The sequence below is a fragment of the Colletes latitarsis genome, chromosome 1 (assembly GCF_051014445.1).
Source record: "Colletes latitarsis isolate SP2378_abdomen chromosome 1, iyColLati1, whole genome shotgun sequence".
NCBI lineage: Eukaryota > Metazoa > Arthropoda > Insecta > Hymenoptera > Colletidae > Colletes > Colletes latitarsis.
The window spans coordinates 38855123-38874580 of NC_135134.1; the positions used below are offsets into that span (position 1 = coordinate 38855123).

General features: G+C 36.7%; 1 protein-coding gene across 4 annotated transcripts in view; it reads left to right on the forward strand.

Annotated features, from left to right (window-relative positions):
• The window catches only part of Nachralpha4 (nicotinic acetylcholine receptor alpha4), a 156504-nt gene that overhangs the window by 118501 nt on the left and 18545 nt on the right, over positions 1–19458 (forward strand). For all 4 annotated transcript variants that reach the window (XM_076769302.1, XM_076769310.1, XM_076769320.1 and 1 more), the window contains 2 exons: positions 370–538; positions 12509–12645. In XM_076769302.1, the coding sequence (XP_076625417.1) occupies positions 370–538; positions 12509–12645 (306 nt within the window). The remainder of the gene's footprint in view (positions 1–369; positions 539–12508; positions 12646–19458) is intronic.

Here is a 19458-nt window from a genome sequence, read left to right on the forward strand (position 1 = left end):
CCATTCTTACTTCCATTAAATTTAAAAAATGCAAGAATTTACAAAATTGTTGGACATTTAAAGTTAGCAACTTAGCAACGTTAATTAAGAATGAAGTAAATTTAATATTGATATAAATTTAAACACCATTAGGAACAATATAAGTCTTGCATTTTAATTTTGCTAAGTACTTTACTGAAAATACTCAATCGATACAATTTTCAATCAACTTTCCGATATATTCCGTGCCTTGAATGAACACTAAAATACCGTTTCGACGAGTATGAATGCTCATTTCACGGAAATGTAGAGCTACGAAAAATGTTTAATTCATTCTTGTAGGTTTATCAACGGAAATTAATCGCTTTCGTTGCTCTTTTTTTTGCACAGAAATGAAAAATTTTACACCTGCTGCGATGAGCCGTACCTGGATATTACCTTTAATATAACGATGAGGAGAAAAACACTTTTCTACACTGTAAACATTATTATTCCGTGCATGGGGATTTCCTTCCTTACGGTGCTGACGTTCTATCTACCCAGCGACAGTGGGGAAAAGGTGAGCAAAAATCACTAAATTTTCTAAGAAATTCCGATCCTAACTATCAATCCTGACTAGAAACATTTTTAAATGCATCATTCTGAAAGATATATCCCTTTTTATTCGTTGAAACCTACCCCTCATTTATTTATTTATTTTTTTTCACACGTAGACGAATTACTTTATTTATAAAATACCGATTACGATTATTCGGGACGATGGTTTTTAAATTGCTGATCGAAATAAATTTCACGTCTGCCTTTTATTGGCACGAACGTTCGAAGGATCGACCAATCGTGGGACCCGGACCCATAAAACCGCAACGGCCGTTAATTAAAATCGGTAGAGGATGAGATTCGCCGCAACGCAATTAATCCTTTTGTCTGACACGGAAATGGTAAATGTCCGTAAACTGCCTTAAACTCTGTCGATTGTCAATTCACGTGAAAGAAAACCGCAGATCTCGATCTGGATCCACGAGTCAAAAATTTCAAATCTTACATCTTCGAGTACTAACGAAGGAGCATAGATTTTAATATTACCTCTGATTTTTACCGTAATTCGAAAATGTATTCTTTTCAAAATATTAGGATAATCGGAAGATCGATTAGTTTAACAACGATAATTACATACTTGTTGTCCGAGTTGTCATAGTTCGCGTTCCTGCGTGGCGAATGAACCGCTGCAACGAATATAAATCCGCCCGGAGGAACTTTGAATTTATGGCGATCGTTAATCATCCTGAAGAAAGTTTCGCCCGGATAACTGTGTTTCCACTTTATCATGGAATGCATGACGTCTGGGAATGTAAGTTTTATTGAACCACAGTTTGTTATTCTGTGGGATCTCCCACTGTGACTCGCAACACCATAAATCCGATTGATTTCGTGTCGGGATTGATGAATATTTCACTTTTCCATTTCCGCAAAAATTATTTCGTTCACAACCGAATCTAAATCTCACTATTTCGCGTTCTAGCATTCCTCTATTTGTCGTCATCGGTTCCTTACTTGAAATTTTCACATTACAATTTTTGAGAGTTTCATAGCCTTTCATGTAGCGATATAAAGTCTCACAAACGGCTCAATAGTTGTGCTAATGTTACGAAAAATGAATCGATGAAATTCAATATAAATTTCTAATGAATAATATTTGTAAGTTCCTGGAACTTCAACTGTGGAATTGACTGTGGGGTTCTTTAAGGGGGCAGTCTAATGCGCGACCTCAAAAAAATCAATTTTTTTTTATTTCATTTTTTGAAAGTATACAGGGTGTTCGGCTAGCCCTGGGAAAAATTTTAAAGGGGGATTCTAGAGGCCGAAATAAGACGAAAATCAAGAATACTAATTTATTGATGGAGGCTTCGTTAAAAAGTTATTCAAAAATTAAATTAAAAAATATCAAATCGTTCTAAAAAAATTATTTTCGGTTGCGGGGGTCAATTACAATCATTTTTGGTGAATACACATACTTCCGAAATCCTCCGCATTTTCGAGAAAAAAATTCCTTACCGAAAATATAATCTGAGGCCTGAAATGGTTCCCCGATATTTCATGTGTATCTTCAAAATGTCATAACTTTTGAATGGATCGGCGGATTTTCAAGTTTTAAAATGCAAACAACGCGTATTTTGATCCAGGATATGTGGAAATTCCAAAAATATCCGAAAAGGTGTTCCTTAATCCCGTAAAGTGAGAAAAACTCCATAAAAATGGTCCAATATTCAAACAGCCATAACTCCTGCAATAGTGAATATATTTCAATGAAATTTTTTCGAGAAGTAGAGCTCGTGGGTACCTACAAAAAAGTACTAAACAACTTTTTCGTAGCGCATCAACCAAATTTATTAAATATGAAAAACAAATTTTTAAGAAAAATCGACAAGGGGGTAGGTGCCCAAATTTCTCGACGAAGAAAAAAAATTTCAAATCGTTCTAAAAAACTCATCTGTAAATGTGGGGGCAAATTACAAGTATTTTTGATAAATAGACATACCCTCGAAATCCTACGCACTATCGAGAGAAACTTCCTTATCGAAAATATAATGTCTGATCATGAGTGAATGATTCCTCTGAAATTCCATGTGTTTCAAATCGTTCTGAAAAAATTATTTTCAGTTATAGGGGTCAATTACAATCATTTTTGGTGAATAGACATACCCCTGAATTCCTACCCATTTTCTAGAAAAAAATTCGTTTTTTTCTCAAAACTAAGTAAGATTTCGGAGGCATGTCTGTTGACCAAAAATGATTGTAATTGACCCCTGCAATCAAAAATAATTTTTCCAGAATGATTTGAAACTTTTCATTTTCGCCGAAAAATTTGGGCACCTACCCCCCTGTCGATTTTTCTTAAAAATTCCTTTTTCATTTTTAGTAATTTTGTTTGACGTCCTACAGAAAAGTTGTCTAATACTTTTTTGTAGGTACCCATAAGCCTTACTTTAGAAAAAAGTTTCATTGAAATATATTCACAATTGTGGAAGTTATGGCTGTTTGAAAATTGGACCATTTTTATGGGGTTTTTCTCATTTTGCGGGGTCGAGGACCAACTTTTCGAATATTTTTGCGATTTGTACATATTCTCCACCAAAATACGCGTAGTTTGCTTTTTTAAACATTAAAATCGTCCAATCCGTTCAGAAGTTATGACGTTTTAAAGATTCGCATGAAAATTCGGACAGACATTTCTGGCCAGAAGTTAGATTTTCGGTAAGGAATTTTTTTCTCGAAACTGAGTAGGAATTCCGGGGTATGTCTGTTGACCAAAAATGATTGTAATTGACCCCTGCAGCCAAAAATAATTTTTCCAGAGTGATTTGAAACTTTTCATTTTCGCCGAAAAATTTAGGCAGCTACCCCCTGTCGATTTTTCTTAAAAATTCCTTTTTCATTTTTAGTAATTTTGTTTGACGTCCTACAGAAAAGTTGTCTAATACTTTTTTGTAGGTACCCATGAGCTCTACTTCAGAAAAAAGTTTCATTGAAATATATTCACAACTGAAAGAGTTATGGCTGTTTGAAAATTGGACCATTTTTATAGGGTTTTTCTCATTTTGCGGGGTCAAGGACCAACTTTTTGAATATATTTGCGATTTGTACACATTCTCCACTAAAATACGCGTAGTTTGCTTTTTTAAACATTAAAATCGTCCAATCCGTTCAGAAGTTATGACGTTTTAAAGATTCGCATGAAAATTCGGACAGACATTTCTAGCCAGAAATTAGATTTTCGATAAGGAATTTTTTCTCAAAACTGAGTAGGATTTCGGGGGTATGTCTATTGACCAAAAATGCTTGCAATTGAACCCTGCAACTAAAAATAATTTTTCCAAGACGATTCGAAAGTCTTTTTTTTCATTCAAAACATTTAGCACTTACTCGAACTTTTTTCTCGAAAGTGGGTAGGATTTCGGAAGTATGTGTGTTCACCAAAAATGATTGTAATTGACCCCCAGATTCGAAAATAATTCTTCCAGAACGATTTGAAATTTTTAAATTTAATTGTTAATAACTTTTTAACGAAGCCTCCATCAACAAATTCGTATTCTTGATTTTCGTCTTATTTTGACCTCTAGAATCTCCCATTAAAATTTTTCCCAGGGGTGACCGAGCATCCTGTATATATTCAAGAATGTAAAATTTTGAGACATAAATGTCAAGTATTGTGGATTGTAGAACATTGTTTGTATAGCCGTCGCGGTAATTAGCGGAGTTATTGCTTCGGGTGATTACCTTGTACAGCCCAGACGTTGCTGTTTCGAAAGGTTTACGACAGGCTCAAGAGATATTTGCTGCTTTTAAAAGTCGAAATTCTAACGTTTCTGCCATCTGGATGCAAATATTCTGGAAGGGATTCTAATGTGGAACTGGGATTGATTAGTATGATCTTGCAGACTTTAAATGCGTACCTTTCGAAATGTTACTTTCTTAACTGTCGTAGATAAAATCTCAAAAACTACACGTTCGATTGCTCTGAAATTTTTACACGTTGTTCCACATACAAATAGCTCTCGCGTGAACCAAAATTATATTTTTACAATGAGCATATTATACACTTTTACTAAAAAGTGTGCGGAAAAAATGACAAAATTTTGCAATTTTTAATTTAAGCTTTCACCATTTTGCCAATTTTCAACATAAATTAATTATTTTGCTACGGGCGATAACAGGAAACCTACCGAATAAAAATCTGTTCGATTCTTTTGATTTAGTCAACCTTGAGCAATCTCCTACACCAGTGTTTAAACACATGTTTTCTATGGGTGTAATAAAAACTTGAAAAGTCAATAAAAATTATTAAAAAATTTATTTTGTATTCCTAAAGGATAGTTACGTAAAATGCGAAAATAAATTATGGCATTAGATGTAACATTTAATTGAAAAAAATTAATAAAGTTGGTTAAATTTTTCAACGTACACGTGAGACTACCCCCTTAAATCTAGAGTCGGCGAAAGAAGCTAGATTTATTTTCGTGTTCTGGATCGATCCGCCGGGCGCGAAGGAAAAGTATCAATCGAATTCGCTGGCTGGCGATGGAAAAAAAGAGACAGATGAGTAACTGTGGCAACGCAATTAATTCCTTTATCCTCGTGAACGGGCGTGCTTACCTATACTTAGCGTCCGTAAAGCGGACGCGTGTGAAATATGCGCCGAATTAGTTCTCTTCCGCGCGGCTGTCGGCCTCGTTATTTTCCCTTATCTGTACCCCAGGAGCCGGGGTAGTTACTTTTGGCTCGATGGCGCGAACTATTTTTCATTTCCACCGCGACGTCTTGCTCTCCGTCGGTTCTTACGCCACCTTACACACTCGACTGGCACGTACACACACATACATACGCGTCATTTCATCCCTCGCAGAGTTATCTGCTTCTCTTTCTGCCTCCGCCTTTTGCTGGCGCACGAAAATCGCCCCGAGCCGACGATCCCCTTTATGCCGGGAGCCCTCGATACGCGACTGAATAAATAGTGGAAAAGGGAACTGCGACGCGCAGTTTTCCGTCATCGATGCGCTTTTTCACCTTTGCTCTTTCGACAGCCCCTCCACCACCACAAACCCGAACACACCGCGGAGAAAGCGACACGGATTGTCGACGTTACCAGCGGTTTGTTAACGCTTTGCGCTCGACGCGTCCTGTTTCTCTTCGATTTCGACACACTTTTTTCTCTAAATAAAAGAACACTGCAATCGACTGCATTCATAAGTTAAATACATAATCGAAATTAAATTTAAACATATACCAGGTATGATTCCGTCACTATTTTTAATATAAACGTCCACTTTAGAATTCTGGCTTGCATGAACGGTATGGTAATACATTTTACATTATTAGATTAACGTGAAAATTTGTGAGTTAATCAGAAATATACATTAATAAAGATAAATATTTAAGAAAAATCGACAAGGAGTAGGTGATCAAATCTTTCAGCGAAATGAAAACATTTCAAATCATTCTCAGAAAATTATTTTCAATTGCAGGGATCGATTAGAAGCATTTTTGGTCATTACACATATCCCTGAAATCCTACGCATTTTCGAGAAAAAAATTCCTTACCGAAAATCTAATGTGAGGCTAGAAATGCAACCCTGAAACATGCTTATCTTTGAAACGTCATAACTTCTGAACGGATTAGACGATTTTAATGTTTCGAAATGCAAATAACGCGTATTTTGGTGGAGAATACGTAGAAATTGCAAAAATATTCGAAAAGTTGATCCTTGACCCCACAAAATGAGAAAAACCCCATAAAAATGGTCTAATTTTCAAACGTCCATAACTTCTACAATAGTGAATATATTTTAATGAAACTTTTTTCTGAAGTAAAGCTTATGAGTAACTACCAGAAAATATTAGACAACTTTTCTATAGGGCGTCAAGTAAAATTACTAAAAATTAAGAACGAATTTTTAAGAAAAATCGACAGGGGATAGGTGCCTAAATTTTTTGGCAAAAATGAAAAGTTGCAAATCATTCTGGAAAAATTATTTTTGGTTGCGGGGGTCAATCACAATTAGTTTTGGTGAATAGACATATTCCTGAAATCCTACGCATTTTCGAGAAAAACATTCCTTTCCGAAAATGTAATGTCTGACCATACACGATATTTTTCCCTGAAATTTCATGCATATGTTCAAAACATCATAACTTCTGAACGGATTGGAGAATTTCAATGTTTCATAATAGAAACAACGCGCATTTTGGTGAAGAATATGTAGAAATTCTAAGAATATTCGAAAAGTTGTTCTTTAATCCCGTAAAGTAACAAAAACCCCATAAAAGTGATCCCATCTGCAAACGGTCATAACTCCTATAATAATGAACGTATCTCATTGAAATTTAGTTGTGAAGTAGAGTTCATGGATACCTACAAAAAAGTATTAAACAACACTTCCATATAGCGTCAAATAAATTTATTAAAAATCAATGACGAATTTTTAAGAAAAATCGACAGGCGTTAGATGCCTAAATTTTTCGGCGAAAATAAAAAATTCTAAAAAAATTATTTTTGGTTGCAGGGGTCAATTACAATTATTTTTAGTGGATGTACATACCCCCGAAATCCTACGTACTGTCGACAAAAAAAATTCGTTACCAAAAATATAATGTGTGACCAGAAACACTTCCCCGAAGTTTTATGCCTATATATAAAAAAATTATAACTCCTGAATGGATTGGAGGATTTTAATGTTTCAAAATGCAAACAACGCGTATTTTGATGAAGATATGCGTAATTGATTCTTGCCATTACAGCCGCCAAGACCGCGAGTTTTAAACTCTGTCTAACAATATAACAAAGTCAAGTTAGTAACATTCAGTATTCTCGTAACAAATTCAAAGAAAATAATTTTTTGACAAGTTGCAGTATTACATGAAATTTACTCAATCGTAGAGTGAAGGATGTTTGTAATAAATTGATGTACTTACGCTATATATTTAACGTTTTTATCGAAGGTAGACCGGTTAGCAGGTCGGTTCGAGAACAGAAAAATAACAGAAAATCGATATAGAACAGTTATAGAACCGTTAACGAACCAATACAGACCCGATTGGAGGACCGAAATTAGACCATCAGGTCGAAATCGATACGTTCAATTTTTTTGGTTATTTATAAGTTATTCCGAATATTGGTTCTCTTCAGTTTCGACAAAAGTCATCATATAACTGCCCGAAATAGTTATTTCTGGAGGAGAACCGTGCGTACGATGTACTTTTTTAATAACATTCATGTCTAACGATTAACGTCGACTTCCAGGTTTATAAATTTCTCCGTAATCCCCCCTCCACAAAGGTTATAAATTTTCTTGTACATTTCGTATGCATTTGAAAATTACTAGGCGACTAGTGTAGCTTGATTTATTATTCATTTTGCATCAACGAAAGGGTGGTTATGGTAAGGAAATATCGACATACACGTATTTCGTATTCAGAACACCTTGAAGAAGATGCTGTACGTAATTTGTCATGAAATTTCAAGCGAATTTTCCGTTATGCGATCGAATGTATGTACAGGGATATTATTTGATAACCTCTGAAAATTTTTGTTCCTTCTTATGTATATATATTAATTGCAAACGTTTAAAAAATAAACAAACTTAACTTCAGACGTGCACAAACAAGCACGCGTTATTTAATAATTTTAACAAATATTTCAGATATATTTTGACGAGAATAAAACTTTAGAAAGGAAATTTAAATGAACACTTTCTTTATTTGCTTATTTTCGAAAACTTCACACAGGACCTCAGAAAGTGTTTGTTTTTTTCATTTCATAAAAATATTAACTAGATTTTCAGAAATGCGTTATCCAGATTACTCCGATTCTTAAATTATATTTCTCGTAGTATATTTAGTAATAAAATTGATTTTACGCCGTTTAAGGGATTCTTCTGCTTTCGGGGTTGAGAAAGTAAGTCATATTTGGGAATTTTCTCGATTCGAAGCAGATGATCCCCTTAAAGGTCAATGCAATACGCGACGTGAAAATGCAACAATGCGAAAGAGATTTAATATGCAGCATTCGATATCAAAGTTTCATGAGACCGGCTCTTGTTTGGTTAGTTGTTGAGCCAAGAGGGCCAATCAACGGTTAAAGTATAGATTTCCTGTAACGAACCTCGCCCCGAGCACTCACGAACTTTATACTCAGCAAATTTTGAGAAGGGATTTTAAAGTGCCCGGCTAAAACGAATAAACTAATCCCACATGTTATCGAGAAACGTGAAACATAGTTATCCGTATAAGTAATAGCTGAAAGTAATTGCAAATTTTTCCTGCTTTTTGATTGTATATATGTCATACTCCAAGTTACAGAACTTATAAATATTATTTGTCAGCAGCAATTTACGTTTAAAAAATTACAATGTAAATACTTCAAATTTAAAAAATAAGAATAAACAAATGCAATGTAAAATATTTAAAGTTGCTCCAAGTTGAGAGACACTGTTCTGAATAATTAATCTTGAATCAGTGATTAATGGCGAAACATCGATAGAATATAATGAAAGAGACAAATTGAGTTGCAAGAAGAATGAAAGAGGTGGAGGGAGAGGAGGGAGCTTGGAGGAGGAGAAGAAAAAAAACTGTTTGATTTCTTTTGGGAAAAGATGGAGGATGAACACACAGCTGCACGGCCTTGGAGGCATGTCAATCAATCGGGGAGAATCGATAAGCAATATCGCGGTCCGGTGATTGACCCGCAGCCACCGCGGTCGTTGAAATTGCATGCTTCCCGTTTATCTGCTTTTTTTATGGTATTACTCGTAATACAAAGAAGCATACGACGCCATAGCTCTTCTTTCGCTGACCGCCATTACAACAGAGTCAACTCTAGAACGTAATTTTTCAGTTCTTTGGAATTTTTTTTTTTGGGGGGGGAGGGTAAAAAACATATTTTATGTTTTATGACAGGTAGGAAAAATAGGTACAAATTAAATTTAGTCAAAGTACTATAACTATTATGCACTTAAGTTTTATACATTGTATATCTTTATGGTACATAAATTATTTAGCGAATAACTGAAATTAATATTTACGTTTGTGTTGAAATAAAGTATACTTAACGCGAAAAATGTAAACAAGCGCAAAGTATCCTTTTCACTCTAATGCAGTAGTCACAAACAAATTATTTAGTTAATTGGTTGAAAACAAATTATCCGTAAGGAAACAGTAGAATGACAGTAAGAAATGAATTTTCAAATCAAATTCGTAATTTGATTATAGCGAACTGCTGGAATAAATTAAGTTACTGTATAATAGCACAAAATAATATTAAATATACAAAATAAATGTAAAGTGCATAATATTTATACTACTTTGGTTAAATTTCAATTTATATTTATAAATCTATATTTGAAGAATATGCTCAATTTTTTGGATAGAAAAATATTCAATGTTATCGAATATCAGAAATTATCACACATTGGTAGATATTTAATAAGTAGAAAATATTCAGTACACGTATTTACGCACCAATTACGTCACGTCCACGAAGTGGACCGAAATAAACAACAATGGACGCCAGCAGAAAAGCCACGCTTGTTCTTTCGGTCAAAATATGCATTTATTCCAACTACGAAAGATTTAATGAAAATGTAATTCAAACGATGTGACCCAAATCGAGAGCTACGATATTTAGCTAAAAAGCCGCAAGTAGTTCGCGAGGGTGGCCGACCTCTGCTATACCGGGTGAGAAAATAAATATTTCTCTGTACAACCGTATCAATAAGAATCTTAAATACAATCTTAAAATGAAATAAATAATTTTAAAACATTCCTGACATAAATACAAAATCTATTGATGGAAGTCTCCATTAAAATTAACGTACAACGTTATCACGGTAACTGCTAGCGAATCGTATCGCGTAACTGGAATAAACGGACCATGGTTGCACTCGTGTTCAGACATTAGTAGTACAGAATTGCAGTCGTGCTTTCTGCAACGATAGAATCCGGACGATTCGAGCCTTTGTAAATCGAGCGGTTATTAAGGGTAACTATCGACGGAGGTGGCACTCGACCTCCGCTTTCCGTGCCGCATTCCTTGGCCCAGTTAATCACGGTGATTAGTCTAAACGATCACTGATCGAACAGTAATTAGCGGGTCGAGGCTTTCCCGGGGATAAGCACGGCGATACTTCGAAGGCGTTGAACCCCGACGGCAAAATGTTCAGACGCTCGTCTCGTCGATTTTGAAATTTCAAACAATTCAACGCTTCGCTGCGTTCTGAAGATTCCGAACGATCGAGGCGCCATTCTCGGCCCGAGATGACGCGTGCGAGCCATTGAGATTTGACAGAGGTGAGCTAGAAACGTGAAAATGTAGAGGAAATCTCGGGATTAGCGAAAAGTTTTAGTACAATCGAGAATCTTTGATATACACTGCAATTTTTGATCTAGCAGAGACTCGTCGGGGTAGTTGAGAATCTTTAGGATACTCTACAGTCTTCGAAACATTCTCGAATGTCAGATATAACTGAAAATCTTCGAGATGTACTGCAATTTTCGATATAGCAGAAAATCTTCGTTATAGCCAAGTATCTTTGGGGCATTCTACAGTCTTCGATATATCCGAGAATGTTCGGTATAACCGAGAATCTTCCGAATACACTGCAATTTTCGGTATAACAGAAAATCTTCGTTATAGTCGAGTATCTTTGGGACACTCTACAATCTTCGATATATCCGAGAAGGTTCGGTATAATCGAGAATGTTCGGTGCAGCCGAGAATTTTCAGTATATTAGAAACGATTGGAAATAATGGCGTTTATATCTTCAAATTTACTATGGTTTCCGTCTCCAAACAAATTTTTAAAAAATTCAGGAGTCGTTTGCACTTTTTCCATATCTCCAGAATAATCCTCATTTGTCTTCTTTTTTTAAATTAAAATTAGTGTAGTTGTTCAACCTTAAAAATGGCCCCAGAAAAGTTTTTGTACGATCATTTTCTACGACTGTAGCTAAGAAATTGTAACTTTATTTAATTTTTAAGAAATATTAAAATTTTCGTGGTATAAAAACTTTCCTAAAATAAGCAATATTTTAGAATTAGTTAGCTTCAACCTGTATCTAAAAACCTAAGATAAGTTGGAATATGTTACTTGTTAAAATTGTTTGAAACGATTATTCGAAGTAAATATCGCTCAAGACTGATTTTAGATGATAGTTTCGAGTTTTACGTTCACATATTTATGTTCAAACACGTTACCAGAGTACGTCATATATCGTGCAACCACCAATGATCGTGCCCGTCACGTTGTCCGTCGATCGTCATTACTTCTGATTAGTCGATGATAGCGCAAAACAGACAGAGCCGATATCGCGACAAGGCACACCAATCGCGAAGCAATATCGTGCCACGCCCATGGGCAAAGTGTATTGTCAATTAACGATTATTGCTCTTGATAATCATGCTTCGTTTAATAGCAAATCTCACGATTACGTGCTGCAACATTATAATCGCCCTATACGAACATATTCTTTATACTATAATATTCCATTAAATGTTCACGTCGAAGGATCAATAAGAACCAAACAGAAAAGTACTGAGAAGTAAGCTTATATTCTGTCTGTCGTGTACATCATATCATATTCCATAAAATTTTTACATCGAAGGAGTAATAAGAATCAGAACGAAATAATACTAAGAATCGAGCTTACATTTTGTGTATAAATTTGAAGAAAAATGCAGGTTGCAATTCTGTATTATCTAATTAAAATAGCTTTTCTCGAATAGAATTATTTCAAATATTGAATCATAATAGTAATCGAAGCTATGAATATTCCTAATTAAATTTCCCAATAAATTTGTATCTATTACGAGCAAAATAATTTGGCTGTTCGGAGCTTAATTTCCGAGTGACAGTCAGGCGTTTTAAACGATTATTGGAACGTTTGCTACGTTATAATTATAGATTTATGGGTGCTGGGTCGTTTCGAAATGTTTCTTAGGAAGGAACATAAACTTTTATCGAGCATTTTGTCGTTACAGGTCACGCTCTCCATCTCTATTCTCATCAGTCTCCATGTGTTCTTCCTGCTGGTCGTCGAGATCATTCCACCTACGTCACTGGTCGTGCCGCTGCTTGGAAAGTACCTGATATTCGCCATGATACTTGTTTCGATAAGGTAAGTGCTAGAAATATGTTCGAAGTAACTCGAATGGCCGAACAGTTACCACCCACTTCTCAACTTTATCTTACATAATAAAACCTTCCGAGTGATTTCCTTACGCCTTCGAGCAAACCCAAACGACATTTATGGGTTAAAATATTGCAAATATACATCATTCGAAAGCATAAGTCATCAATTTACAGGTATGAAAATCCTAATTTCTGTATTTCACGAAAGTTAATTGATATTTTCATGAATAGTTGCTCGAAATGTTTAGGAAATGGCTACAATTTAACTTGAATACGTATAAATTAAAAATTTTTTAAATTTCGAATTTAAATACTTCGAAACAGTGTTTCCGAATAAAATAGTCAATTGCAGGCAGTTATGTTAATAATGAGGCGATTATTCTCGTATTAAATACCCACCATAAATCCAGTGTACCGGTATAGTGATCGTAAAATCAGATAACGTCCTTATCTGATGGTATATTTGTCAAGACATTTGTTTCAAAATCCGATAAGTCGTTACTTTAAGCTTGGACTGATTTTACGACCACGTTACATCGTCGGCTTCACTATATCAAGTACTAGTTATTAATTACTGGAGTTCTACAACTCGGGGAATAAATAGGAACGCTGAGAAAACACGAAAATATTGAAAACCATCAAGGATAATCAGAACTGGTAGAAAATAGAATAGAAAGTTTCTCGGGGATTCCCAAAAAAGTCTAATTTGTAAAATTTCACTATTATAAAAGTTCAAAATCGGTAAATTATTAGAAATATACTTTGATAGCTATAAATATTAATCTTCTTAATATAAAGATTCTATTAAAAGAAATGAAATAATTAAATTAATTACATCGTTGAATCCAAAAATCTATATTTGTATTTAGCCTGTCTGTTTGGAATCTCGGGAGATAACTATAAAGCAAAGTATTCGGATAAAGGAGGATCCACTGCCTCGATTTCAATACAAAAGCTAAAATAATTAAATATTTTACCAAGTCCGAATGGTCGAAAATGCGTTATTATCAGCGAAGTAATATTATGCGGGTGTTGTCAAAGGTGTGGCCTAAGCTCAAATCCCACCGGATTAGCTTTTGGTTAATTCATGACGCTGAACTGTTGCGCCAATGGTTTACACTTCGCTCGAAATGTGAAACCGTAAACAGTTATGACCACCGACTTAAGCCGGCTCCGCACATTCGGCCATTTGCCAACTACCGTTCGCTTGCCAAGCACTGGGCTACTCGGCGAGCTCCTCCACACACGCACCCACGCACCACATAGGAGGAACGCACTAGGTCGCATTTCAGGGAGCCTTAACATCGTCTGTGACACGCGACAAAGTGATTAGACGCGTCACAGTGCTCAAATTTTCCAACCGAAACGAACCGAAATCTCGGAAATTCCAAACCGTTCAAAAGGTATCAAACAGTTCGAATAGATTTCAAAATTCCATAGAATCTTTGGTACATACGAGACTTTCGATAGATCCGAGAATCTTCGGTATATCCGAGAGTCTTCGAGATGCCTAAGAGTCATGATATTTATTCTAAAAGTAGATGCAGAACAATTTTCATAACTCTTTAACTATGTATGACAACAAGAAAAAATGGTCCTCGATTTTGTAAAAAGTATCCAAACAATTTATACCATGTTGTATTGAAGAAAATGTGAGACCCTTTTCGTTTTATTTCTTAAAAGTCGTCCCTAAAAGTCTATTTTCTGTTCTCTCATGCAATTTTTAACACAACACAAGTTCTAATGTTTCAACGACCTGAATTTACACAAATAAATTTCAATTGTAATTTCTACCGGGGCCTAAATTGGTGTTGACGTCCTCAAAAATAAAGTGTGGTGCTCTAAGGATAATGAAACTTTTAGATCGGAAATAAAAAGGCAAACGTGCGAGTGTAAAGCGTGAGCAGCCGTTACTCCGTTGCATATATCAGCCGAGCAGAGCGATGTTGCAGGGTTTACTTTTACGCCCAGTAAAGTACACATGTATCGCGAGAAACATAGCAACGGCAATAAAGACAGAGATAAAAAAATACAGAAGAAAAGGGACTACGAAACCGGACATAATAAAGTGTCGAATCTTCTGGAAGCAGAGGTAGACAAAAACTTTTATACGTGCATAAATTTCCAACGAATAGGATAACAGTATTTTATGTTTTACTCGTCGAAGCAGAAGGAATCAAACCTATACTTACACACAATATATTAAGTTTATTATTTTTTTAACATACTGCATATGAAGAAAAAAATTAAAATATTAAAACTCGAACTTTGAAGTACAGCCATTTTCTTATTCATTGGGTTTTTGATTTTTTTCTTATACTAGCCATACACACACACACACACACATACAATAATATGTACATTAACTTTGACTATTTTTTTAACACCTTACATATAGAGAAAAATGCTAAAATACCAAACCTTCAACTTCGAAGTCTGCCATTTTCTTATTTATCAAGATTTTGATTTTTCCCTAGTATCCCCCCTTGTCTTCGTAAACGATCCTTTTATGAAAAAATAAAAATAAAAAATTGCTTACGAATACCATCGAATCCCCCCCCCCTTCCCCTCATATTTTATTTAAATTTCTTTGAGCAAGTCCCTAGCCTCGATAACGAACGTCCGAGCACAGACAGGAGCGAAATCGTGGCGTCCCAGTTTACGGGTAGTTTGTTCCCGACTTAAAAATCTTGGTTTTGAGCGAGCGGATTTACCAACTACGAGCACAGGCAGTTCCTGTAGGTTTGGAGAAGGTCCAGATTCGCGGCCGCCCCATTCTCCTTTTCATTCCACTCCATAAAGCTAATGTCTTGTTTTACCGCTTTCACAATTCGAGATCGTCGCTTTGCCGTCGAAGAAACGAAATGTCTCCACCGTTTTTCATCCCCCCCCTGCTTTTCCCCTAGGCCCCTGGGGGATCCCGATATCCCCATGACCCCCCTGCACTATCACCGGAAACCTCCCTTTACTGTTTCTTCTTCTTCTCCCTTACGGGCTGCAATTTCCTACTTTCTGGAAATCGTTTTCCCCCTATGGAAGAGCCTTTTAATTCCGTTATAATTAACGTTCCCTCCCCCCCGCGATTGATACCGACACTCGGGCCGAAACAATAGTCCCGGTCGATCGATCTACCCCCTCGGTTCTCGGCTTCCCGGAGACAATAGAAACGAAACGGAAGCCGTGTCTGCCGCGGCAAGAAAAAAATTTATGAGCATTGTCTGTGCTTACTGGAATAAAGCAGATGGAAATGAACGATGAAAGCCAAGATCCAGGGGTTCATTTCGATTCGACATTATTCGACGATGTTCCTTGGCGGGTGACAACGAAATCATAAAATGCGTCGTTAAAAATTTACAAGCTACTCGTAACGACCGTTGTAACGTCCTGTGAAATGGACGTAAGGTGCGTGGATGCGACATAATAGAGTCACGTGATCTCGCGTCTCGGCCGCCATATTGATTCCGTTTTCGACCGCCTCGCGGCGTCTATCGCGTACGTAAATAAGAATCCGTCGGCATCCGGTCTAATTATCGACGTAACGACGATTTAAAAAATTGAAACTGGCACGCGAGTCCTTTGACTTTGTTTTCCAGCATATATTTCGATCGATCGAGGCACAGGGGCAGGACAAAAATTAATCAAACGGAAAATTGGTCCCAAGGGTAGGCGTCGAACAGTATCGGCAGTGCGTGGAACCGTGTTTCCTATTTTGTTCTCTGCGTCGACGCGAAAAATTCGCCCAGTGCCTCGGTGTGTTCCCTCGACGGCGTAAAAATTCCAGCTAGGTACACGGTCTCGTTCGATATACGGGTCAGCCGGTCGTCGACATTCCGGAACATTAATTTCAGAAGTGTTTCTATTCACACCCCTGTATGGGTTCATTGGCCCGTAAGGGCTTTTTTCAAAGGCCGCTGGCTGCCTCGCACGAGGTGAAAAACCTCTTTGAAACTGGCACCGGGCCCGCGTTTAATATTAATAGCAGCATTTGCGGCTCCGTACGAACGACATTTAACTAACGAGGACGCCTCGATTCGGTCACCGTACTCGTTTACGGTTTTTTCTACACTTTTCCGTCTCGTACGACTGTCAGGGGCCTCGAACTACGTGTCGGAAGTAAGAAACAGTCTGGCCAACCTTCGCGTCGAAAGACATTAAAATTCTAAAAATTATTTTCGGGGATTTCTCTGGGGAATTTTCTTCAAAGAACCTATAATACCTTTTGAAGTCCCAAGGTTTGTTTGAAATGGCGTTAAAACTCGATCGAAGTAAATTTCCCATGATAGAGAAGTAATAGGGGGAACATTATTATACTAAACACGCGAATTCGTCCATGTACGGGTGCGTTAAATGCCCTAATCGCCTCTCGGAGAGATTGCTTTGATTACTGCGGCGTTTAACGGTCTCCGGGGATACCCAGCGTCGCAGAAACGAACACTATGTATTAACATTCAACGCGCGAGGCGCGAAATTTAACCTAAAATTCGCAAAATGTAAATGATAACGCTCCCCTTCCTAATGAGTGGCCGCAATTTAATTTCACGACGCGTTGCATCACACGCAAACACACGTACACAACGGTTGCGTAAACAAGCTGCGGCAATGCGTTTCATCGCACACTGGCGACCGTAACGATGGAAATTTAAGTGGGGAATTATCAATTTAAACGAATCTGCAAAGAGAATTAAAACAAATAGAAACGAAACGGTCATTAATTGTTTCGAAAATCATCCGACATTAATATACAGAGCCCTCTATACCGAACAACGAAAACAGGGAAATTATTGATAGTATCAGGTTTCTAAATTATCACTAACGAAAAACGAACTATAATAGAGAAACGTAGACTAACATTAGCCTAATCATGAGCGAGAAAAATAAATTTTCAAAAATAACGATAGCAAATTAGTCGAGAAAATAATTCTTTTTGCACAATCTTACGTTGTTTCGGTTGTAGCAATTAGGGTCCCCGGTTTACATCGATAATTATACGGCCGCACGAGGCGTTTAGGTTCTCCGTGCTCGCGTCAGTCAGTGAACTTCCGGTGGATGTTGTAAGCAACGGATCGGGTGTTGTAGAAACCGCCTTTTAGCGCAACACGGGCTCCGAATTTAATACAAAGCCGTTCTAAATATGATGACTTCCTTCCTCCGAGGTAGACAGAATTGGAAATTCCAGACAGCCGGAGGAAGACGAAGGAAGCGCGTGGAGACTTCCGTTCGCCGACCGCGCGCCCGCGTTGCTCCTTCGAGAGTAGAATCCAATTTAAGCATGGCACGATTCCCAAGTCCTGATACCGAGTCGACCTAATTGCCGCACTTGCCAGCTACTTCTGCGCCCGAAATGCACTTCAAACCACCCGAAAACCGCCATTTGTTTATTGCAAATTCAGTTATAAAACAGCAACACTTGAAAATGTTTTAAAAATTGCAATCCAACAGTAATTTTCTTTAAAAGAAATATACCTTCAATTTTACAGACCTAAACCTACCAGGTAATAATTAAATAAATAAATAAAAAGTACACTTAAGTTTTGCCCCGACAGCTTCGAAGATGTTTAAATGTTTTCCCCAAGTACATTTCGCGTCGAACAATTCGTTTAAAACTGTTTTCAAAAGAATTCTCGTTTAATGGAACCCGAGAGAAACCCGTGTCATACATATATGCATGAGTTGTAATAAACTATGCAAAATTTTCCCCTAATTTTTTTTCTATCTCTACGCAGAGAATAGCTGTAATTCGTTCCAGTTCCTAGATTCGCTTTCTATATAACAAGTGCCCTGCAATTAAACTTTCAAATTCCTCCGCATTTTCGTACGCCTGTATTTTAGTATTCACGAGCGTAGCCTAATTCAGCGCCATTGGAATGTTTAATTTGTAAGGAACTACTGAGAAACCTTTTCCAATAAATAATTATCAGTAGCAACTTATTTATCATTGATTGCCAATTTAACAAAGTACAATTGATAGTAACGTAACAATTGGAGATACCGTTGGAAACAACAGGTAAAAGAAAAGTAATTCCTTTTCTTTCGTATGAAACTTTTATTTCCACCTGGATCGATCGCCCGTCTCTTCTCGCGATGGTTGTTTCGAAGGATGTTCGATTATGTCAGAAAGAACCTGAGTAAGAGGAAATTGCACGCTTCGGTCTCATGCAAAATGGTTTCATCGAAGAGGGGGGAGGAGGGGAAGAGGAACAGAACGGGCTGGAAAGTAGTAAAAAAAAAAGGATACCCAATCGAGCCGTGAACTCGCAACTAAAAAATTGTAAAACTTTGTAACACCTTCGTCTCGCCATTTAATACAACGATAGACGCCTGAACGGAGTGTCGCGGCGACGACGTCCAAGTTTCAAACTTGTTTAAAGTTCGAATGCGGTCTTATCAATTCTACGAAAACTTTCCATTCGACTTTTCCTTTCCATATCCAGCCTTTGCTCTCCACAACTCGCCATCATAACTTCTTTCTCGTTATTCTCTTCCCTTCATTTTTGTATTCTGGCAAATTGCTTTTTTATATTTTGGTTACGGAAGCAGTGTTTCATATACCACGGTATTTTGTTAGTTAAGAACATTACAAAATATGAGTTTTTAATTTTTTTAAGAAAATAAGGAATTAATATGTATAATAAGGCACGCACGGTTCTTTCAATTTTTTAAAAATTTGTTTTGCAGTCAAAAATTCTGTAAAAATTTAAAAATACGTACTGAGTGATGTAGATTAGCCCTGATTTTTTAAATAAATTTCTGTTGAATAGAATAAAAGATACCGAGCTCAAACTGTAAAGTATATTTCATC